We start from the raw sequence: 25636 nt of genomic DNA, 5'->3' as shown, positions 1-25636 counted from the left end.
AAAATTTACTTGAATCTAAGTCTACCGCCCGACTTCTAAATCGCAAATGAATAAAGTGGCGCAACAATTTTCACCGCAGTCTTTTTTCAGAGTACTTTATTGGCGACTCGCTACAGTTTTAGACCGGTATTCATTATGGTCAAATCACCAAGAAGATTATTGTTGAAGTCATAGTGAAAACTGCATTAAAATCCGTGTTGTCGTAATGGACAATTTAGCGAATTTAAAAGCCCTTAAAGTATCATATTTTTTTTGTGTTTGTGTGTTACTTTTCAATTTCATGTAAAGGAGTATATTTGTGTTTGTGTTATTATAAAATAATAGTTAAAATTAAACAATGACATGTGCGCAATCAAGAATGGATTTAATTTTTAATTATCTTTAAGTAATTCAGTCACAGATGATTCTAGTAGAAGTATTTCCAATTTGTATAAAGCCAACCCATTGTATCAGTGTCAATTGTTTAGAGTGGCGTTTAGTATCTGCGTCAGAATAGGACCCCTGATACATACGAAAGAAGAGTTTTGACAACTGTTAGGCAGCTACAGCATTCCCAAAGATTTGTCGTAAAAACAAAACGTTTAAAAAAATGTGCCATCTTTCCTAACATTCCAACAATACGTTCATCTTCGATACAAAGGCAATGATAATCAAATACCAATCAAATAGGCGCCGTTATCAGATAAGCCGTGGATCATTTGCAACACGGCCGCGCAGTGAATACATTGTTCTGTATGAATATGGATGGGACTTGGGAAATTGTTTTGTGAAAGTGAAAAAGTGACGGAAAAATTTAAGGTATATCTGTTGTATGTCTTGGTTCCATTGTCTAGGTCAAGAAGGAGAATGGTATGTTTACATCGCTCAGTCTTTTATACAGTCAATAGCAGTCAAGAGTAAAACAATCTTATTATACTGTTTACGCAACTTTGAGTCAGAAAATCAAGTTTTTCAACCAGACTTGCGGTATTGTTAGGAACTTTATAGTTATAATTGTAACGTGTTTTTCCTATAATGCATTCAAATAGAACAGTGTACATAATTGTCTTGAGGTGGTATTTCAGCTTGATCCTCCCTTCAAAGGTCTTTGATATCACCCGCACCTGACACTTATAAAATACTTCCAGTTTTCGGAAACATTAGATAGTTTAATATAGGTACAGTCAACTAAATACAAATCGATTGTAAATACGCCGCTATCACACACATGTCCAAACACCTGTACTCGGGTTTACGCCGCTATCCGATCGAATCAGCTTCCGATCGAAGCTATCGAAGTGGCTCGGTTCTGGCAGGAATATATTTAGGTAGCACCCAATAAAGCGTTGATTTGCCACGCGAAGAAGAATAAGAGTGTAACTTGTGATGCTCCACCTGATAACCTAGCCCAGAGCATAGTTTAATAAGAATAATATTATCATCTACATGAGATCGTGGAATTATCACACGTTATCGATAAATAAGCAAGAAACAAAGGCAAACATGTCTAGTGTTTGTTGTTTGAAAAAAAAAACTCATTTAGAGATAGTAATTTAAGGTTTCGTAGATCGATTCGCTGACCGTTTAAAGTTTTATAGTAGAAAATACAGTTATGATTATTCCTCGTAAACTTAAACCAATTTTGGTGTGATATTTTTCTTCATTATTCTAATACTAATAAATTTTGAGCTAGACTGGAGACGGCCGGACGGAGAAAATATAAGGGTTCCTTGTTAGTACGACTACGGAACCCTAAAAAGTACAGTCGAGAGCACATTACCCTCCAAATCCAGCTACAAAGAGGATCACGTAGGGTATTTTGTTATGTTGTTGACTGTACATATTACCGTACCTTGTGAACGCAAATTTACGAAAAATGACACATAGTTTCGTCATTAATATTACGAATCATTTGTGACTAAATTATTATCTTTGAATAAATATTTGAAGTAAGTAGTTACTCCTGCTTTTAGTCAGAATAATTTTGAGGTTAAAAAACTTTTAAAAGGAAAAATATACATGTCAGAAAGTAAAAAGTAATAGAGAGAGCGACATGGACAAAAAACTATTGACTAGACTATGCTTTTATATTTAGTTAATGATGTCGACATGAAATATTTTTCTTCTTTTCCCGTTTTAATTCGGTCAGCAAAGTATGTTAACATTAACCAAGTCATTTCAAGCCATTAATCTGGAACAAAATCTGATATCACATAATTTGTCGACTTTTGTTTAAAAAGGAAAAATTGGGTTTGGATATTTTTTCCCAAAAATCTTGTCCTGTTTGAACAATAAGGACATAGAATAAGCATTCTTAGGGATTTAATTTGCCCAACAGTAGGACTTAACTATAATAAGCAAGGTCTAAGGCGAAAGCAAGAAAAACTACAGAATCTTTGCTTCCATTTGTTCAGCGTCTGAAAACTATCGCATCTTCAGTTATCTTTATCTTATCATGTGTTATCAGCCAGGTACAGCGTGCATAGCGATCCCCTAGTATCTTATACTAGTATTTTCATCTCGAGCGATGGTGCCAGTGTTGGCTTTGTGAGTTGGTTTATTACTTTTTGGTTGTTAGGGTCTTTGTAGGGTCAGTTGGGTTAGATATAAGGCGAAAAAGGGATGACAATGTTTTTTTTGTAGAAATTTAGCGGAAATTCTTGAAACATTTCTTCGATAAAATGTGTCTGTGTGTGTGTTCTTTTTAGTGGTGTGTGTAATTTTTCTGTGATTTTATGATTGTGAATAAAAATATTCTTTTGTATCATACTGACACTAAAAACAATGTGACAGAGAATCGGGAGTGTTTTATAATGTTTGCTTTCGTATGTGATTCACGTCTAGGTCCGCAAAGGTGTGTGACGTCACAAAACACGTGTTACAGTTAAATCACCAAGATCGTGATACCTTGTGCAACCGAACGGAATGGAAGGTTGCAGATAAGGTTTAACCGAGATCTCAATCTAAGTATTTGATAACAACAAAACGTTAAATGTATATGTAAAAAATTATAACAGTAGTAGAATTATGATAGTAGTGTAGTGTTGGTAAGTTGAAGAAAAATATAATAACATCTTTTATTTTTAAATAATATTAGGACAAATCACACAGATTGAGCTGATTGCCCCAAAGTAAGTTCGAGACTTGTGTTATGGGATACTAACTCAACGATACTATATTTTATAACAAATACATATATAGATAAACATCCAAGACCCGGGCCAATCAGAAAAAGATTATTGTCCATCATGATCCGACCGGGGATCGAACCGGGGATCTCTCGGTTCGGAGGCAAGCACTTTAACACTGCGCCACCGAGGTCGATTAACTATGAGAAGAGAGAGCTACAGTACCCAAATAACAGAATCGAACGTCATGTCGTATCATGAAGTGAAGCAATTCGCCGCGGAGAGAAAGCAATGGATAAAACTCTACTGACAAGAGCCTCTCTTAAACAAGATTATGATTTGATATAGAAGATAATACTATAAGAACTACAATAAATACTTATCAGGGTGTCGCGTAGGGGATACCATCGCTGATCGTCCGAAGTTGATTTATGTTGTTGGGAGACAATGGTCCAGGCAGACCGCCTCTGGGAGAACTCTGTTCAGCAGTGTAGCAGTGAACTTCTTGTGGTTACGATGACAATGAGGGATCTAAGAGGAAAAATAATGAAGAACTTATTTGATTCAGTTTAGTCGAGTTAATAGTAAAAAAATGTATGATGATTTCAAAGCTATAAACTGCTATTTAAAGTAATTGGCTAGAAATAGTGAAGTGTGCGATGAATTGAATGATGAAATTTAAAAAAATCTGTGAAAAATAAGGATAAATATGGCGTTCAGCCACTAAAAATTTGTGAAAAAAAAGTAATTTATGAAATTGTGTGTACTTCCAGATAACGTAGCTGAGCTGCCCAAATGTGGGATTGTGGAGTGGGCTAATCAATGGCTGGAGGCACGCGCAGCTTGTGTGGGACTTTAAACAGAAAGAAACGGTTCACTTCCAGCGAACTGCAGGCTGGGAATTTGAGAAGGTGTGCACAGTATTTAAAAAATATATCTTTTTAACCTAACCTAATCATTTTAACCTAACCTAACCTTAAACTTATCACGTAATATAGAAATATGTAGCACGTTACTAACGTCCACATGCTGTATCTTTGTACAATATCGTGTAGGCATTGTGTAAAAAGAGAGAACGTGTGGTCGCAATGACGTGCTACGTGCTACGTTTATGTTTCATGGTAGCTACCCTTGTCCTACTGCTGGCCAAAACCACTTCCAATGACCATTTCATTGCCGCATGCCCGCATCTTGCTTAGAGTACTATAAAAATGTATTTAAATTTACTGACCGAAACTCTAGATGTCTGAACCGCTGGGACCTGTCCGGGCTCGGCGTTGGCAGCACTCTCGGCCTCGGCACCTATGTGCTCCTGGGCTACGTCGCCTACAACCTCGCCGGACCTTCGGTGGTGCTGTCCTTCCTCATAGCAGCAGTGGCTGCCTTGTTTGCAGGTATGTTCTATTTTTTTCCAGTATGATGTCAGCGTTTTCCCGGCGTTCATTTCTTCCTCAGCCGTTATGTGTCGGAGTACCAAGATCAGTTATTCTTTCCTAGACTAGGTGGGTATGTTGGAATCTATGCTATTCTGTGGTGATCTTCGTGTGGTGACTCACTTTAAAGTCTATATTATCCTTAGTATCATTTGATCTTTGAACGCAATATTTATTACGAAAATCAAGTAGTCCCAGGGAATACTACAAGTTTATGGTTAGTATCATCTAATGGTTAGTATCATCTAAGAAATGCAAACACAAGGACTGAAACCAGTATAATGCATCAAATTCTTCTTAAACTATATAAAAATCGTCAAATTCATTGCTCAAAATCATTGCTTGTATTCAAGTGGTATTGCTTGCTCCTTGAACTAAAACATGGGAATAAACATAATAATGATCACCGTTTCAGGTCTATGCTACGCGGAGCTGGGCTCCAGGATCCCCCGCGCCGGCTCCGCCTACATCTACACTTATATGACAATAGGTGAACTCGCTGCCTTCGTCGTGGGCTGGAACAACATCCTCGAGGGATTGTTCAGTGAGTTGTTTCTTGGTCTATTTCTAAGTCTATTGCCGGTAGTAGTTACTACTAAGTAAGTAAGTACTTCATTAATTTCTTTCTGGTTATGACTAAGGTCTACAGTATTTATTACGTTTCTTGAAAATAATTAATTCGTCGCAAAATTGGTATTATTATTATTTATATTGAACACACTAGCAGCTTATAAAGCTGATGCGTGAGCATCCAGTTATTTGGGGATTTTATCCAATCTACCCTTGAAGCTGTTCACTGAAGGTGCAGAAACAACATTAATTTAAGATTATTTTTGTCCAATTCATTATTTTGTACTATCTGGCTTATATTATGAACTTTTACTAAACCTTCTTTGATAACGTCGTTCTATTATATTTTGTCTTTATCATTTAAATGTTTAGGTAATTTATATTGGTGCCGCTATTCAGACGACATTGTTTGTGCCACTCAGTCTGAAAATGATAATGGTGATATTTATACGCGACACTTAGTGAATTTCGTAATATTCAAGTCCTAACATAGTTTCTTTACCTACATTTCAGGCACCGCAAGCATAGCCAAAGGCCTCAGCGTGTACGTGGACTCAATGAGCAACCAGTCGCTCTCGGAGTGGTTCACATCTGTAGCTCCGATCACAGCGGGCTTCTTTTCGCCTTATTTTGATTTTCTCGCGTTCTGTGCTGTGTTGGTTGTTGCTGGTTAGTATTTTGATATCTTATTTCTACCCAGTTATTTCCGAGGTCGTAGAACGTCGGAGAAACAAGACTGGAAACTAAAATGTAGGAAAGTAAGCCTCAGAGCTTTTTTTCCCTAGTTTTTCGTGTCCACTACCTAGTTTAAATAAATAAATAAATATATTGCGACAAATCACACAGATTGAGCTAGCCCCAAAGTAAGTTCGAGACTTGTGTTATGGGATACTAACTCAACGATACTATATTTTATAACAAATACATATATAGATAAACATCCAACCGGGTCAATCAGAAAAAGATCAATTTCCATCATGACCCGACCGGGGATCGAACCCGGGACCTCTCGGTTCAGTGGCAAGAACTTTACCACTGCGCCACCGAGGTCGTCGTAGTTTAACTTGGAAGTCAGATCAAATAGCACTCATATCATTCTTGTCTAAATCCAGCCAATATTTTCGACTCGTACACCTCGTATATATTTCAATTAGTTCAATAAGTACTACTTACTTTAACTATCAAATGTTTGTCTTTGTGACCAAGTATTTTACTTCAAAATCTTTCATCTCTTCGTACTTCTAAAAATGATACAGACGAAGACAGTCTATTATTTACTTTTGCTGTCCCGATCATAACGAACCTATTGACAAATGTTTTGTTTACATTACAGCGTTGCTTGCCGTCGGGGCGAAGGAGTCATCGGCTGTGAACAATGTGGTGACTGTACTGAACATACTCGTTATTGTCTTCGTGATCATCGCCGGCGCTGTTAAAGGTAAAGATCTCATTTATTTTCTGTGATAAATGATATTTATAATATTATAATTTATAATAAGATTACAAGTAAAAGGTATAGTTTTCTTACCGTTTTGTATTCCTAAAAATGTGCCTACGTCATAATCGTGAATGACCTGTCCGGGTTACAATTATGCTCGAATGAGAGAGATTCTTATTTATGTACTTATCGGTAATATCGGTATATCCTTAATTAGTATGTTTCTGTCTGAGTTAAGTAAAGTTCATTTTTATGATCGTCAGCGGACAGCGCAAACTGGTACATATCAGCCCTAGACGTGCCCGAGCACCACGGATCGGGCGGGTTCTTCCCGTATGGCATGTGGGGCACGCTGAGGGGAGCGGCCGTTTGCTTCTATGGGTTTGTGGGCTTCGACACCATCACTGCTGCCGGAGAAGAGGTAACAATGTTTATTTATCCTTGTAAAATTGCATCACCAGTCATAAAAACCCGAATAACTGGCAGTCTACAGACACCAGTATTTTCTAAAAGAAATATCACGCCACAGATCGATCTGTGGAAACAAAATCCTGCAATATTCCTGATCCGATACGACATTCGAAACTTCAAGAAACGAGTCATGTCTTATTGAAATGACTTCTTGAAACACTCCTGTGATGCCCCTGGTATGGAAGGTGTTCCTGGGCAGAGTGATCACTATCAGGTGACGCGCTTGCCCATAAAAAGAAAATGGCACACATTTGCTCGATAATCTTCTCTAGTATTTTCATTAGGGGTTGTCTGCTAACCTAAGAGTTTGCCAGCGATTGTAGCAAGGTATACGATCATAGATAAAAGAAATATTATACGATGATAAAAGGGCTGAGGAAAATCGTTCAGATAATAAACACATATGGCCACATATGGTCCATGGGTACGGTCCTCGGAGGTGATGCTAACAATACTATCCGTTTTCAGACTAGAGAGCCTCGTGATAACGTGCCAATAGCGATCCTGATAACCCTGGTCACGGTGTTCTTCGCGTACACCAGCGTGGCTATTGTGGTCACCATGATGACGCCATACTACTTGCAGGTACGAAGTGTAAAGGGCGACTAATACATTATTCCATACAATGCCATTTTTTCGTTTGACAAATTTAGCTGGAAACACTAATAAGAATGTCATTTTATTCTGAATTGTCATATTTTATAGCTGCTCTTGCAGGTGGAGCTGGAGATTCACACATGTCTCGCTCCACATTACATTTTATAATCTCGAAAGGTTTTGCATGTTTTTTTGATATTATAGTTATGAGGTTTAACATATATATTTTTTGTTCGTTATAATTATTAAGTCAATTGTACTTGTCAAGAACATTTTTTGTTCTTTGTATTGCACATTTATCTTGTGCCACTTTTTTTTTGCATTCAAATTATGTACTACTGAATCCAGTCCAGAGCTATTTTTCTTTTGTAAATTGGTTTTATGTTTCCGAGTATATTTTTATGTTTAGAAACAAATAATTTACTAAACGATAAGAAACATATTTAAATGTCAGAAAAATAACCATTCATATTACTAGAGAATGAACATCTAGAAGCCTTTGTGCTAAAATCATACATATTCAAATCCACACCTACGTCTACGCATCCTCGACGCTGTTTAGGTTAAATTTTTTTCATGACCTTAGAAAGAGTCATGCTTTTATAAAAATCTATTGTTAGTATATCACTGCTGTTTTCCAAATCTACAATGCAGGTAGTAATATTCGATTTGGTGATGTAAATAAAATGTGTTTTACAAAAGTACCTGAGCAAAATATGCTAGGCCAAAAACTTAGCAATGTGCGTTTGCGCGTAGCACACGCGCGTTGCTGAGGTGCGTGGTGAGGTGCGAGGTCCTGACGGTGCGTGGTCACCTTGCAAATAGCTATGGTGACCACGCACCGTCATGTGGGTTGAATGCCTGTTTACAGATTGGTAAAACAAATATGGTAATTTCAGGACAGTGTGTCAGCTGTGGCCGGTGCCTTCTCTCAGGTCGGCATGGACTGGGCGTGGTGGGTTGTGTCCCTCGGGACAATCTGTGGGATTTCTGCCAGGTAACATTTTAATTTCACTATTAATTTATTGAACTTATTCTAAGTATGGAGACAGTATGGAGAAGGCAATGGCAAACTCCTCCATTAATAGCGCCAAGAAAATCATTCCACATAATTTGCATGACGATTACGGCTATGAAATTGGTCACGTATCGGTGACCCGCATATGACACCTGGTGTTCATAAACAGTACTGTTTGCTTACCATATCGCAACCAGGTTCCCTGTTTGCTCACTATGTTATAATGAAAAGTTGTCCATATGGGTAGATCCTTATCCATCCGTAAGGAAGGCCAGTTGCCTTAGCATTAATGTTTCACTTCCAGCTTGTACGGAGCGCTGTTCCCGCTGCCGCGGTTGCTGTACGCCATGTCATCAGACGGCTTCTTCATCACATTCTTCAGCAAGCTCTCGTGGCGCAAGTCTCCGGTAATAGCTACGATAATCCCTGCTGCTGTTATAGGTCAGTATATAGATAGATGAAATGTTTATAGCACCATTGACTGTAGCCTTACTTAAATATTGTTAATAAATCATCGTGCTCATTTAATTCGACTGACTGATGATGTCACTCTATAACTCCGACGACTTTTGTGGTCACCATGCGACTGTCCACAATATGGAGGTCCTGTGATCACATATTTGTCTGCGTTACGGGGTGTTTTGAGCCCGTTTCTGTGTTTGTGACTATCGGACCTACACAAGCTCAGTGCTTACTGTGTGCCGTTGAGTGTTATCTATTTTTATATACCTTTCTGTCTACGTTGTGTGTAACTTATGCCATGGGATTTTTATGCCAAAAATCCCATGGCAAAATAAGCAATCACCCTATGCCTTACAACTCAATTCTTACTTTAAAACAGATTATAATGACTTTTATAGCAATGTTGATGGTCTGTTTTGCCTTTGCCGCTTCTATGGCACACACCCATTAATCATGGACTCGAAACTATGATATCTGAGATAATGAAATTGAGTGATCATGATTCCAGCTGTCTTGTCCTCGGTGATGGCGCTGGACCAGATGGTGATGATGGTGTGTATCGGCACACTGCTCTCCTACACCTCTGCCGCGGCGTGTGTCTTGTTGCTAAGGTAACAGTCACTTTCAAAACTTATGCCTAATTATAAGACTTATCGAAAAATCTGGGAATATACTGTGCGAAATCTCTCTCTCCCTTACCATCTGAGGGTTTTTCGGTTTCTTTCTCAGCTGTTGAGCGTCGGAGCACAGGGTCATTAATTTCAATTTCAGATGATGTCCTCCATGACGTGTCCGGTCGACGGCGACGCCTTGTCAGCTCCCAGCATGAGCTCAAATGTACCAAACTTGATGTTGCGCGTGCGGGCGCATATGTTGCACTGTAAATTTAAGAACAAAGATCTTGACTGTAGTGTTTTCCATCACTATCTTCAGCCATTATTTTGACCTCTTTGTAAAACACCTTTCTAGCCTTTTCCTTAATTTGGTCCATATATTTTTGGATTTTCTCCTTATCTTGTCGTTTCTATTCTTCCTTCTAATCGGTTTGTAATAAAGTTGTTGTGTCGAACAAGACGGCCAAACAATTTCTACGTCTTTACATTTCTAGTGTACAACACCAGTCAATTTTGATGTTAATTTTAAATTTCGCGCCACCATCCTTTAGAAAAAATGGCGCGAATTGCACAAGTGCTAAAGTATGATTTCTTGCAGGTACCGATCAGAAAATGCTGGTGACAAGTCAACGTGCAGCACAATATTCGGCTGCGGGTTGATAGCGCCCTCTACCACAACATCGCGAGTTGTCATATTTTCTCTGCTACTATTCAGTGAGTTAATCCATACTAATCCATGATGATATTATAAATATGAAAGTGTGTGTGTACTTCTTTCACGTCAAAACGGAGCATTATATTGATGTCATTTTTGGCGAAGAGATAGTTGGAGAGCTGGAGAGTGACATGGGTTATTCTTTGTCGTCAGCAGAACCGCGAGCATCCGCATTTTTTAAACAGTACACCCGTAGATGTGAGCTACACCAATGTTTGAGGTGTGAATGCGAGTCGCCTAAAGCCACTTTTAGTGACACACTGGTGCAAAATTCCTCACGATGTTCACCTTCACCGGTTTTCATACTAAGACGTGGTAGGTAGCACTTCGAAGACTATTAAATTAATTATTTTCACTTGCAGTATGCGTTTGCGTGACCTCTGCCCTGGTGCTGCTGCACGCGAGTAACCCACTCATTCCCGTGCTCGTCTTGCACGCTGCTGCTCTGATACTCATCTTTGTCATGTGTTGCCAGCCAAAGATCGTCGAAGAATTTGCGTCTAAGGTAATGCAGTATACATCCTTGCATATCATACATATGATTGCGATGAACTCAATACGGTTTTCACCAATAGAAATGTAATGTAATGTTTCTCCCTGAACAAGGTTCAGTAGTGTAATTTCGCGGGCCGCGCTTCGCTCAGATAAAATCATAAGATTTTATATATTAAATCATAAGATTTTATCTGAGCGAAGCGCGGACCGCTAGTCAAGTAAATTAAATATTGCAAATGCAAAAGTGTCTAATACAGATTGCCAGCATATAATATTTAATTTATTTTCATTGATTATTTAGCATAATAGTACGGCCTCCCGGGCCTCCCTCCCGGGTCCCCACTTAAAACAGCCACATCACAGCTCACATTCATATTAAAAAGGAAAAAAGTAGAATAATAAATAGCTTAAGCACTAATCTTAATGACTATAAGTAACACGTAATATATAATTCGTCTATTGTGTTCACAATCTAAGAGTTTCACATTCACAGATGCGTACGAGTTATGCAATAAAATTTCCTGAAAATAACATTTGTTGATTACAGCTCTCGACAATCAGTACTCTAATCTGTTGTTATTTCTGCAGACGCCGCTGGTTCCACTGATCCCCTGCCTTAGTATCTATGTGAATATCCATTTGATGACGCTCATAAACATACAAACCTGGATCAGGGTCTTCGTCTGGATGTTAATAGGTCAGTATACAGTTTTAATTTTATCCATAATAATATTTTCTTATTTTTCGTATAGTAAAACGATTTCTTATAACTTATCAAAAATCTTCCTTATTTGCATTATTAAAAAACAAATTAAGTATTGTCATTGTTTCTTCAGGTATACCTGTTTACATCATTTGCGTTTGTTGCAAAAAAAAACAAAATAATCTAGAAGAAAACATGAAAACATTCGGTCATGCTAATAAAAATGGAAAAACTCCAGTTCAAATTCTGGTCCAATCACCCACTCCTACTGGCAGTAGAAAGATGATAAGTGATTTCGGAGCTTTCATTGAGAATTCCGAAGAAATGCAAGAGATAAAGCAGCCAGATATGGATGAAATATATGAAGAAAAGGACGTAATACCGACAGAAACATACGCTAGAACGGACGAAATAATAGTTCAACATGCTATTGTCGAAAACAATGAAGAAAAAGAAGCGAAAATAATAGATTTATTAGACCAAGTGTTGCAAGCCGAAGAAGATAGATATGGAGAAGTTATACACTTAAAAGAAGAAGAAGAAGACGAAGCGAAAGAGACAATCGGTCACAGAAAGTCATTAAGTGAACTATCAGATGCTGGATCAGACGCATCTGTAGGTAATCAAGAAATATCTAAATACGATGTTATTGCTCAAGTGCATAGAGAAGATTTGCCAATAGTTAGCGAAGAAGAAGAACGAAATGGAGATAAGGAAGACGTAGGTGTACAAAAAATTGAAATGGACGATTATGAACAAGTAACGGCGTTCAATGAGAGCGAAACAAATTCTAGGACAGACGAATCAGGTTACTCCGATACAATACTAGACAGAAGTGGGTTAAATGACTCGCAAGAAAGTATTAAAGAAGACGCCCCTTACATACCGCCACCTCCACCCATAGACGAGGAATATTTTTCTCGACCAACTCTACACAAGTTTTATTCTATGCCAAAAGGAAAAACTAAAATGACACCTCCATCAGTTGTACCCGATGATGATGAGGAGATACCTCCGAGAGAAAGTTTACAGTCAAATAGTTCTCAAGGTGATGGAAACATAGTCTTTGGCAGCGATAGGCAAATTAACTTTATGTCAAAACTTAGTGGTATTTTTGCAAACAAACTAAACAGCGATGATCAAGAACAAAGACAGAGATCGCATTCCACTGGAAATGTAGTTCAGGGTACAGAGTTAGCTGTAGTTAGTAGGCCTTTAATATTTAAAGATTTAAATAAGGAATTCTTAGAGAAAAAGGACAAAGATTTGCAATTGCGACCTGTGAAAGTGGAAAATGTGAAAAGTACAGAGATAGAGGAGTCCGAGGCAGAAGAAGTAGAAGATTTGAGTATGACGAGGTCGGACCTGAAATCTAGATTAGAAACCATCTTTGCGTCTGGGGGCACCCAGCTTGTGAAACCAAGATTGATGAAATCTAATCCGCCAACACCTGAAGAAGCATATCAGACAGAGTCATCTAGCACAGATAGTTTACCGAAGATTACAAAAGAGAACAAAAATGACACATTATCTAGACAAAAAGCGAAATTCGGAGAAGTTTTAAATTCGTTCAGACTAAGTTTTAACAGTGACGATCAAGTGTGACGCAGACAATGTTATCATTAAGTTACTTATTTTATGTGTACCTAGTCTTATGATTAAGTGCCTTGCTAATCAGTATTGTGTATATGTGCTAAGTGTAGAAACATCGAGAACGATACGAATTAAAGAATACGGTTAACTCATGAACCCGGTAATTAACAAATGCGTCGAGCAAAGTTGTTTCGTTCGTACTAAAGACTGACGTATGAATGTATGAATTAAAACAATAATTGTGAAACTAAATTTTATTACAAATACATTATTTAGAAAACAATTTAACCCATGAAGAGTTTCAATGTCAACGCGTCTCCAAATTGTATAACCTTTGAATGAAACCCTCCATTTGCATTTCTTTGGCGCATGTACCCACTAATTCATCAATGAGTTGGTCTGATATCCTGGAAATAAAGGAATACTCTTGACTTTTCTAACTTGATTAATATGTCTCTAGTCATGATATAAAAAGGAATCGGGCAGACCAATAATATCACATTATTTACTTAGAATATTAGAGTCAATATATCGGCATACCTTATCTTAGACTAAAAGATAAATCCTTGACGGAAAATTTATTTCCCTCTCAAATTCAATTCTTAAAATCTACCAATATAATCAAAACTCATTCGAACCACAAAATCTACCTTTTCTCATCTTTTCTGTTAATGTTCAAGGACATCTCAAGTCCTCAATATATCAGAGCATAGTCGTTACACAAACTGCATCTAACTGCGAGTACCATTTAACCCTGCACTTTCGATAACAATCTGTATTGCACTCATTCTGTATCGGGGTCGCTATGTGTGTGGCCCTTTCAGTCTGATCCTCGGCTCCCATCAGAAAAAGTGATGGGAAATAGTCTGACCATGCTTGGACCTTTTCAAATTGTCCAGTAGTAACTACATTCACAACGTCGAGTTTTGGACCTATTTCTGATCAGAAACGATTCGAGGAATATGCTTACGCAATCGGATCCTTGTGCCCAAAAATGACAGGCGCACGATGCGAATTTTAATGATCTATCGATGGGATGTTTGTGTGGCTATTTTTAGCCCAAGGAATGAATGATGACAAATTATCTGGTTTGATATATAAATTGCAAAACTAATCAATGTATGCAGACTACGATTGTGCCTAAATTGTTTATTTTGGAATCTTAATCTAAATGTGATTCAGACATTCTATCCAATTTTTTGACATAACCTGGTCTGCTACTGACGAACTTGTAAATCAAACAAATTCTATCAGACATAATTCTACTCAACGTGAAAATTATTCATGAAAACCTGTAGGTTTTTGAGTGTGTGTGTTTTGTGAGTCAAATCTCGACACGAACTCGAAACGCACGTTAAACTTCTGAAATCAGCTCGGGAATGTTGACCACCATGTTGCTCACCTGCTGATGAGCTCCCAGGGCTTCGGGCGCAGGCTGTTGGCGTACATGGGGCTGGCCAGCATGTGCTGCACGAACTTGGTGCGATACTGGAACATCTTGTCGGCTGTCAGCTCAGGAATGTTGAATGTCATGCGGAAGCGCGCGCTGTCTTTCACAGACATATTCTGAAACAGCTGCTTTGGCACTTTCTTCTGGATGGTTTCTTCTAATATCTGGCGGGGAGAGATTAGAGTTTCTTTTATTGCCTTTTCGTAATATAGATAAATGTAAGTAATTCAGTGCCCTTCGGACCGATCAGTCTACTTTCCGTTTAGGTAATTGGTTTGTTCTCACTAGTTTTCTTGAGCAATAGTAGCCTAACAAATGAAAATGTGGAAATAGACCCAGTAAAGATGCCTATCTGAGATGAGATAGGTAGGTCACAAGTTTAAATCTTACTCCTGTAATCCAAATAGGATTCGAACTTGACATAGGTATACCATTTTAACTCACGTATAGATCTTACTACATAGATCAGCACGTGCTCTGGTTTAGCAAAACATCATTAATATCATTAAAAATCAATTTCATAAAACGCAGTTCATAATATTTCAAAATACCACTGTATTCACTGCGTAAACAAATAATCTTAACATACTACGCTTATCCGCAGATAAGATTACATACAACTTTTATTACTCTACTTGTAAATTCATTATTTCAAGAACTGCGGTACGTAACTAGGTTTATAAATACACAAATACCACTGTGGTACCACCATTCATCATCATCACCATCTCAACCACAAGAAGTCCACTGCTGGTCTACGAAAACTACTATTATATTAATCACAGGTATATAAGCATCGTGGTGGTATAATGTGAACTTGCTTGGGACCTTTCGATCACTGCGAATCGACTCGATAGATGTGAATTGCAAACCCATTAAGCCCCTATAAATACTTGTTACTCACCCTAAGCAGCTGAGGAGTACTGGGTTGACGGGGACTGGAAGAACCATTAACGCACATGAGTTGAGCATTTTTCGCGCCAGTCACTCGTTCGTTCCGACTCCTTAAAGAGAACACTGTATATTTAATCTCACTTGAGACTTATTGAGATATTGCAGAAGTTAGAAGGAAGGAAGGAATATTAACATAAGAGTAAAAAAATGGACAACACTCAACGGCCTACTAGGCTAACAGTAGTTTTAAATTGCCCTTTCATTCTCCGCTTAAAAATGACTGTTTCGTAACTTAACAATATGATTGATTTTTGGTTGGCTGGGAGAGAATGCTTGTCAGTATTTGTTTATAACTATGTTTTACTGCGCGGTAAAAGACTCGCTACTGCTGTTTAAGTTTGAAGAGAAAATGAAACTTTATGGTCAAGTAACCTTGATTGACCGTCTGGGATACGCCTTATAAACAGCATACCACATGAATAATGACCATAATACGAAGATATAATTTATCACCATGCAATAGGGGAGTGATATGATGTCATAATTTACAAAGTATATCAGATAATATAATATACAGGGAGGGCGAGGCGACACCCCGCCCCGGGGCTAGTCGTCTAGACGGGACGTGACAATGTTTACGTGACGTCAATGTCATAGGCAAAGACAAAGAAAACTATAGACAGCGAGCTGGCTTAACCAAATGAGAAAGAACATTTACATACAATTTCCGGCCTAAACTCATATGAAACGGTAACATAGGCGTGACACCGGCCACACAATGTGAGGCAAAAGATCAGAGTTCTGTCTTATTTTTCTCGTGTTTAACTAGTTGTTCGCCGCGAACTTAGACCACGCGAACACAATAAATTTTCGACGAGTTTTTACAAAATTGTGAATATTTCGAAAACGACCTAACCGATTTTGATGCCCCACGAACTTAAAAATTCTATGGCCAGATCCTATATAACTTTTAAATTTCATCAAAATCAGACCAACGTTCAAAATCGAAAATTACCGCGTTGCAAACGTACATACAAAAAATGTACTTTTGCTCTACGTTGTAATGCGCGTTTCTCTTTCCTGTATGATCGAAACGAAAGATGTGATAATGTCTACAGTTTCTCGGTTTACAGTTAGAGGTCACCTAGCCTGAATAGGCATGGGGATTTGGCTATGGAGGGTTCGGAGCAGGGTTAACTATAGCTACAATTAGATAGGTATCTTCACAGTCTTTTGTGTAGTACCGTATTTGAGATGTCGACACTGCCAACGTTAAGGAGAATAAATACGAAATGGAATCCTGTGCTTCGACGCTCTATAAATGAAAAACGCTCAAATGAAAAGCTATTGAGATTCAGTATAATATAATATTATATTTAAATAAAAATATACGTCAATAATCGTTCTGGATGTGAATGTCTGGGATGGTTTTGATTAAGCGGAACATTGTCAAGATCAAGCAAATGAGATTTCAATTCAATTTCATAATTTTATGAAACTGATCTTATATGAGATAGTATGATAAAAAGATGCGACCCAAGTGTGACCCACTTGCAATTTTGGGGTCACTGGGGTCGTGACGATGTAACTGGTTTTAGTAAACAACTATTCTTAGAGAAAATCTCTCATAACAAGGTTTTTACAAAATCTAACATTTATTATCGAAACCAAAAAAATCATGTTCGTATTGTCCGTGCAGTAAATGAAATTCTTGGGAGCCGATCTTGCACAATCTAGTCTTAATTATCATAATAATGCATTGTCCTGTGAACTGTAGCGACGCCGAAAATTTCCAAACAAAACTCTGTAGGACGCGCGGAAGTAGGTGAAATTAATTATTTGCAATATTTGATTACAGACAAACATCGGGACATGTGAAGCTGAATAAAAGTCTGTAATAGTTATCTATTTTAATAAGATTTCCACAGGAGCTCGGATGAAAAAGGATCTTTGCACTTGTTCTAATCACACGGGTATCATAACAACGATCGACGCCTGTCCGTCCACAGTCCATCAAACAATGACATCATGGCAAGGTCGCCTCAATCTAGAATGCATTGTGAGAATCAGGGAGAATTATCTTATTTACTGAAACGAATCTGAAAGACCGGTGAATACAGCACTACTGTTATTAGTTATAACTCCCAAAGTATACGCGCATATTTCATTTCCTTTTATACACATAGTATTCGAATTTCATATCCATACTTAATATTATAAAGGGGTAAGCGTTTGTAGAATGTTTGAGGCGGGTAATTTCCAAAGCTACCAAAGAAAAAAGCTACATTATCAGATATTGCTATAGGCATATAGATATTTGTTTTGAAATAATTTATATAATATAATATAATCCATATGTATATAATAATAATCCGAAAAAAATAGCGAATACTAAGGAGAAATTATAACAATATATTTTTATTCTGTCGCGTAAAGTATGTCAAGTATATCTTCGCGTATGTCAAGTTACAATATTCGACTACACGTTGTGATACCTTATTTGATTTTTTTTATGTTTCCATTACGAATTTATGAAATAAACTAATAGTAAGCGTTTTCCTGGACTTGAAACGGCCAAGAATTCTGTTTTATCCAATCAGTACGAGTTTGTTCCAGTTGCCGTGGAAACGGCTGGCCCATGGTGTTCGGAGGCGAAGCGCTTTGTTGGTGAGATAGGACGGCGTTTAAGGTGTCGTGGATATGACTACCGCTCCGGATGGTACTTGGTTCAAAGGCAATCAATTGCTATCCAACGAGGAATCGCAGCTAGCGTTATGGGCACTTTTGAACCGGGTACATTTCGGGGTGGCATTTTTGATTGACATTGCAATTATTTATGTTTTATTTTATTATTTGTATTTTTAGCAATATTATACGTGAACATTTTTGGAAATAAAATATATTTATATTTATGATATTTTATGTTCCTCTTTGAACAGCTATGAAGTATTACCGGCACGGATTAATAAAAGGAAGCAAAAAATCTCAAATAAAAACAGTTAACCCTATTTTCAAGGAGCACTAAAATCGAAGTACATGATAACACAGTATTAGTGACAGAATGTGCTGAAGTCACGAAAATTGGTATCAGTCATTGGTGATCTAATGTGGGGTAAAACTTCGACCTTGGCCTTAGATGGATATCGGGTTGGGGCGACACGGAAGGGCATGGGACGCCCTGGTACCAGTCGAGTCGCAACTTTTGAAAGAAAATAAGTTTACGCCTGCACATACCAGCCATGACCATGACCGCTATCTTCAACGTGTATTGGTTAGTTTTAATGCCATTTTTGTATCAACGTTAGAAAAAACTGTGCAATGTATGTCGAAAGACAGCGATTTTGGCCAAATCCGGAAAGCGGAAAATTCAATTTGCTTATTTATACATTTTCATGAAACGTAAATGCTTTTCCGTTCTTAAATTGGCATCACCTCTTGTACACAGTTCTATTAGTACCATCAAAACGCGTTCTTGTTTACGCTTCATTGCATTCACGGCTACGACCCTCTGAAGCCGGGGGTTCGCTTACAAAATGTAGGTATCTAAACTATTTATTATAAGCAACGAGTGACAAATTATATACATATGTATGTATACGACGACCTCAGTGGCGCAGTGGTAAAGTTCTTGCCACTGAACCGAGAGGTCCCGGGTTCGATCCCCGGTCGGGTCAAGATGGAAAATGATCTTTTTCTGATTGGCCCGGGTCTTGGATGTTTATCTATATATGTATTTGTTATAAAATATAGTATCGTTGAGTTAGTATCCCATAACACAAGTCTCGAACTTACTTTGGGGCTAGCTCAATCTGTGTGATTTGTCCTAATATATTTATTTATTTATTTATTTACTATGTATACTGTGTAACTCATTTGTGCAATAAATATTATTGTGCCTTTGAATTGTGAAGCTTCGGTAGTGAAATCACGATCGGCCGTCATTTCATGAATACCACTAAAACTATGGTTAATTTATATGAACGATTTTACGCCTTCCTTCCGCCAATTGCAATTCCGCACACAGCCGCGGTATTATTAAATAGCTTATTTTATTACCGCACGTATTGTTAATAGTCATAATGAGTCAAAAAGTATTCATTACTCGACGTGATCTGTACTGAATATTTAAGTGAAACTATTAGGTTAATTAAATGCAATTTTTTGGCCTTGATCTTGTGTAAATATTAGGAGAAAATTAATGAGCAATAACAAAACCGCAGTTATTTTAATCCATATAAATATCATCCGTACTTTAACTAAAACTTTGTCTGGAATCACACTATCTATTGGTGAAAACCGTACAAAAATCCGTACAGTAGTTTTTGAGTTCATAGCGCACAGACAGACGCGACTTCCTTTTATAATATGTAAAGATAAAGATGCGAAAGCATGTTTGTTTGTCCTACTTTCATGCCAAAACGGAGCATTTAATTAATTTGATATTTTTTGTGTGGATATAAATGGATGGTGGAGAGTGACGTAACATGATAAACGTGTATATAAGTATTTGTTTGTTTGTCCTTCCATCACGTCAAAACGGAGCATTGAGGTGATTCGTGATGTAAAAATAGTTAAAAGCTTGGTGTGACATGATCCTACAGTTCGCAGCAGGCAGAGACGCGGGCAACAGCTAACAATTCCTATTGTTCCCGTTTAAGACATGACAGAGGCGAATAAAGCACGCAATCTTAAGTCATCCCAGTGTTTAGTTTACTAATCAAAGATGACCTTTACTATTAACTATGTAAACAGGGTCATAAAATGCTATGAAAGGAATCAGAAAATAGTCTGACGATCTCACTCAAAGACGTAGTAACAATGGCGAAGTGGGGAACAAGAAGAAAAGCTGATCCCAGACTCCAACGCTCGATGGCTGAGGAAGATCTCTCGGAAAGCGCTCAAATGAGGGTGAGATCTGGGTGGCGGCGTGTGGCGCTAGATATAAACCATTCCAATATTTTATGATTTCGTACGTAAAGGACAACTGATATTATGTTTTACAATAGGTAAAATTGTCTTTTTACGACAACACCGAATGAATAATCCATAGATTAAGTTAATTCCTTACTTGAATTCATAAAATTTTCTAACACAATGATCGATCATTGCGACTACATAAACTGCAGAGTTGGCAGACTGATATTAATAAATAATGTTGATATAAAGTTAAATAGACAAATGTTTGATAGTTTATTGAAACAATAGTCGAGAAATATTTATATGGGAAATTGTCCGTCTCTCTCATCTGATCGTCGCTTCCTTAGCCGTTCAGCGTCAGAGCCCAGGATTCGCTTTACAATAGTTATCGTAGTCACATTATAAATTTATCAATGATTATCATATTACTTGGTAAAATGTTTCAACATCTTATCGAGCGTTACGTTAATATTAAATTCCTTGAATATAATAATTTCTTCTAATCTGTAATAATCAGCCTATTTTTGTCATCATATCTTATCTTTTATTATCTATATATTATCCTTAAATGTCCTGTAGAGTGACGACGAAGAAGTAGGAGAGCGGACACTAGCCTCCGATGTCCAACGGCCGAGGAAGAAAACGGAATTAGACGCTCTGATAACAGAGAGATATGAAGTAACTTCACATAGAAAATTTTGTAAAGCTAACAAAGTTACACAAGCAAAATACATACATAATATTGTTACATCTACTTCACCTGTTTTTCAATAACAATCACATGTGTTTAAGACATGAAAGCAACAAAACAAACACATAAACAAAACACTTCAACACTAATAACAGTGTCAACACCCGAATACTATTCTATAAACTCAATATGAGTTTATAACATAACATATCAGTTACAATATAACGGCATTGCATTTTGGTTTCTTCTATTCTCCTTACGTCATTTTCCTGTACATTCGGAGGTATATGAGCTAGCAGTCCAACTATAAACATTATAATAAATATTGGTTTACATGGATTTTGTACACCACGCACTAAAAACATATGAGAAATATCTCTCCGTAGTGTGGATCCATAAATATTTCAAAACGATACGAAACGAATGAAATGATCTGATAACTGAAGATGTTGAAACCGAGCAAAGTGGAGGGGAAAAAGTAGGATAGCGGAGCTTGGGCTCCGACGTTTTATGGCGGCGGAAGGATCCGGGATCCTTAGATACATAAGAAAATTGATACGCTTTGTTGTTAGTGGACACCAAGCCTGTCGTACTATCAATGTTTACGTGTTTTTCCATCCATGTGTTGCGACTGTCCCTGGCCTTGGGATTAATCAAATTGGACTTTTGATTCTAAGAATAATACGAATAAAGGATTGCTATCGAAAATATTTATTTATAATACCTGCATGGTATCACAAATTATTAAAAACCTATTGAGCTCGTTTTGATAATTCTATTAATCAAATGAGTACGTATGTGTGACGAACTATTGATAAACAAATAGGTATTCCAAATTTAAGTACTTATTGGCAGAATCAGTTAATTAATATACTAATAGTCCTTGATTTGAAGCTGTGTGCGGTCTAGAATGGGACCAATCCATATCATGTCGTAGTACATATAGCAGTCATACGAGACGACTAGAAAATAAAAACCTTTGACTGCTGTTAGGCAATTCCTAAAGAGGGTTTACGTTAGGCAGGCAGACGCGATAGGCAGTCGTAAAGTCATGCCTTTAGGCGACTCGAAAGGAATTTGACACCAATGTTAAAAATTACCACACTCGAAAAGAAAAAATAAAGAACGCAATCAGTCGTAAAATCACAGACGATGTTTTTTTTTTAATTTAAAGGTGTTTTTTCCAAGCGGTCCCCGGGCATCTCATAGATAAGAATACAACCGGGATTTTTCCTTTAGCTGAGAATTGTTATAGAAAAAAGGTCACAAATCTAAATACACATAAGGTGCAAAAATCAGAATGGTACAAATTAATCTTACAATCTCCGAAGCAAATCAAGACATAAGAAAAAAATCCCTTCAAATCATCACCAAATATAGATTGAAGACTGAAGTTATCTACCGTCGGATCAGTAGTAATTACTCAAGACACCATACATGGATTAAAAATGTGTGGGAGTGACAACGCAGAGCCTATTGCTAATGATTGTTACGTCTCTATCGAAGACTGAACAATAGAAAGAGATGAAGAATTTGCGCCCGTTACTCTTGAAAATCTCTTAATGGAAACCCGTATTAAGATCGATGATTTGTTTTAGCGTTTTGTTATTTTTTTATGTCCAAGATTGGATGGAACTGTATCGTAAATTTTATGACTAATGATATCTGCATTTGGGAAGACCCATTGATGCGTTGTTCAATTCAACATAGAATTTTCAATTCTATTAAGAATAGGCTAACCCACACCCCACGAACCCTGACCAACCAATTAAATTAACGACTTAAAAAAAAATACGAATCTAAGCTTTTACTAATAATGTTTCTGAGGATGATTGTTCGTGTGAATGTTTGTTAGTCTCGCATTATTGAACAGATTATAATAAAATTTTGTATTAGAGTAGAATATACGCTATAACAGCGAGACATGTGGTACTTTCAATCACGATATTTCCCGGGACAAAGCTACAGGGTGCTGCTAGTAAAACACTAAGGTATATACCCTGCGGTGTCCCCTCCACAAAGCTGCCGCACAATCCTGGTCACTTCACATCTGGCCGACGCTGTTGATCCCTGTGGAAATGGAATATTTAAATAAGTAAACTGAACAGAAATCAATTTTGAAGAAGTTCTTTCCACGCTGGTCTGGGATGAAGGGAAAGATGAACTAGCTGCTTTATATTCCTTGTGCGATTGTAAAATTCAATTACCCGCAGCAAGCGTCAATACAGTTAAACATAGGTCACATTTTTATATCAATTCAGATGATATTACCGAATTTATTTTTAAAATCATGTTCGTTAAAGGTTGAACTAAATGTAGGAATCTGTGTGTGTGTTTAATTGAAGTTCCTTTTATATCACAAAATAATACATAACATGGTGCAGTCGGTTATTAAATAAATAAAAATAGTTGTTGGATTACGAAAATAGAAGATTTTCGAATAGAATTGGTGAATTGAAGTGTGCTGCAAAATAAAATAAATTCTTAAAATTTGTTAAGTATCGAGTCAGTTCTACAACCGCCGCCACCGTCCAATTTTGACAATGACGTAGTCAATATATCTTCAGGAAATTTAAGCAGACAATGGACAAATTGGAAAAAATCTTTTCAAATTTATTATGAATGTTGAATGATAGTAAAGTGCAAGTGAATATTTTGTTACACGTAATAGGTGAGAAATGTCGTGAAGTATATGAGCACTTCAAAGAGCAAAGCAAGACAATACATGAATTATTGAAACAGTTTGATAAATATTTTATACCGAAGAAAAATTTGGCAGTAGAAAGCACAAATTTTTTTTTTCGTCGAGCGGAATTGAGTCGAGATGTGGAAAAATGTTTGGCTGTCGTGTGTGACATGATAACTTTATTAAAAACCGAATAGAAGTTAAATTGGAACAATCAAATTAAAAAGAAGGCAAGTGTGGTATTCTAAGAGGAGGCCAGAAAATTATAGATGAAGATCGAGAAGAATAACATTCGAATTGCTAGAACCGCATTCTTGAATAAGAAAATTGAATGAATGCCCTGATAGAAATACGAAGTTAAATTAACTTATAAAATAAGAAACAGCTGTAATTAGATGTGCTACATGCAATTTAATTAATTTATAAAAATAATACCACCACATACAGCGGTATAGAAGGCAATTGGAACGCCATAAAAGTATCCAATACTATATAGTGACAGATTCCTACGCGTCCATATGCATCCATACAAAATATTTTCCATTCGCGGACCGTGGCAAAATGGTTCCCAGAGTCTTTATACGTTTATGTAAGATTTTTTGGTCAAACTTAGGCATTCCATAGATTACTTTTATTGCTGGTTTAGGTAAATTGTGGTAAACAATTTTCGACCTCGGTGGCGCAGTGGCAAGGTTCCTGCCACTGAACCGAGAGGTCCCGGGTTCGATCCCCGGTCGGGTCATGATGGAAAATGATCTTTTTCTGATTGGCCCGGGTCTTGGATATTTATCTATATATGTATTTGTTATAAAATATAGTATCGTTGAGTTAGCATCCCATAACGCAAGTCTCGAACTTACTTTGGGGCTAGCTCAATCTGTGTGATTTGTCCTAATATAAAAATATATATATATATAAAATAAAAAAAATTTTAGACAAACATGTGCAATTAATAACAAGTTTGACTGACCGTAAACAGAGGTATTAAAACACCAAACAAATTTTAACAGCATATTTAAATGGCGAAATAGAATAGATGTCAACAGAAATCTATCTAGAGATAATCTCTAATCTATTAGGAAAATGTGTTTATTTTTGCTTTTAAACAAAATAACCGATCGAACGGGCTATTTTTGGAATTTTTTTTTTTGAATTTTGTATTACATGTATGGATTATATTGAGAAGTTTGGCTGTTGTTTAAAGCTACCCTGTATAATAACATACATGGACGATTAACTAATCACTTCGCGGGTGCTAACCAAAGATTAACGGAAGGACCTTATTGGAAATTACAAAAGTACTTGCTAGTGAACTTTCAATATTTCCTATCATGGGTAACACTCTTTTTAAAACTTAAAACATCTCCACATTACGCATGTCAATTTCCATTGATTCCATTTTGCCACTTGTCTACATCGTAGCAAATTTTTAATTCTATTAACATCGTAGCAAATTTTTAATGAATTTATCATTTATTTTTGTCGCAACTAAAATTCGTTTTAATTTTAGTTAATTATAGTCCACTGACCTTTGGTATGCCACTTAATTTCTTTATACATACAGCCAGTGGTTATTGTTTCTCTTGGCTGGAGAAAAGCCTTCATTACAGAACATAAAAAGTCTAAATAAAATCTTTTCTAAACGCGCGAGAGTTCTTCAATTCAAATAATACTGGTTCACAAGAGCCTTGGCACAAAAGTATTAGAAGAAGAAGTTAATAAAACTGATCTTTACGAGTAATATGCCTCCCGATCATGACCCTGACTCCCAAACCCATAACC

At 37.0% G+C, this 25636-nt stretch overlaps 2 protein-coding genes across 7 annotated transcripts in view; one reads left to right on the top strand and one right to left on the bottom strand.

The window, feature by feature from the left end:
- Positions 1-667: 667 nt before the first annotated feature.
- LOC128674697 (cationic amino acid transporter 2-like) lies at positions 668-13504 on the top strand. Of its 2 annotated transcripts, none has more exons than XM_053753511.2 (15): positions 668-798; positions 3881-4018; positions 4350-4501; positions 4956-5084; positions 5624-5779; positions 6444-6548; positions 6812-6969; positions 7488-7604; positions 8516-8613; positions 8939-9075; positions 9605-9707; positions 10309-10424; positions 10788-10930; positions 11509-11617; positions 11757-13504. In XM_053753511.2, the coding sequence occupies exons 2-15, from the start codon at positions 3930-3932 to the stop codon at positions 13226-13228; spliced, it is 3084 nt and encodes a 1027-aa protein (XP_053609486.1). In that variant the 5' UTR covers positions 668-798; positions 3881-3929; the 3' UTR covers positions 13229-13504. The 2 variants fall into 2 exon arrangements, with proteins under 2 accessions (XP_053609486.1, XP_053609487.1); XM_053753512.2 differs by lacking the exon at positions 668-798 and adding an exon at positions 2433-2526.
- The window catches only part of LOC128674698 (uncharacterized), a 57866-nt gene continuing 45666 nt past the window's right edge, over positions 13437-25636 (bottom strand). For 3 of the 5 annotated variants that reach the window (XM_053753518.2, XM_053753516.2, XM_053753517.2), the window contains exons 19-22: positions 23168-23238; positions 15571-15670; positions 14619-14830; positions 13437-13623 (exon numbers count right to left, since the gene is read on the bottom strand). In XM_053753518.2, the coding sequence (XP_053609493.1) occupies positions 13524-13623; positions 14619-14830; positions 15571-15670; positions 23168-23238 (483 nt within the window). In that variant the 3' untranslated portion in view covers positions 13437-13523. The remainder of the gene's footprint in view (positions 13624-14618; positions 14831-15570; positions 15671-23167; positions 23239-25636) is intronic. The other 2 variants (XM_053753513.2, XM_053753514.2) reach the window with 1 other exon arrangement.

The sequence above is a fragment of the Plodia interpunctella genome, chromosome 13, assembly GCF_027563975.2.
Source record: "Plodia interpunctella isolate USDA-ARS_2022_Savannah chromosome 13, ilPloInte3.2, whole genome shotgun sequence".
Lineage (NCBI taxonomy): Eukaryota > Metazoa > Arthropoda > Insecta > Lepidoptera > Pyralidae > Plodia > Plodia interpunctella.
This window is presented reverse-complemented; position numbering and strand designations above follow the sequence as displayed.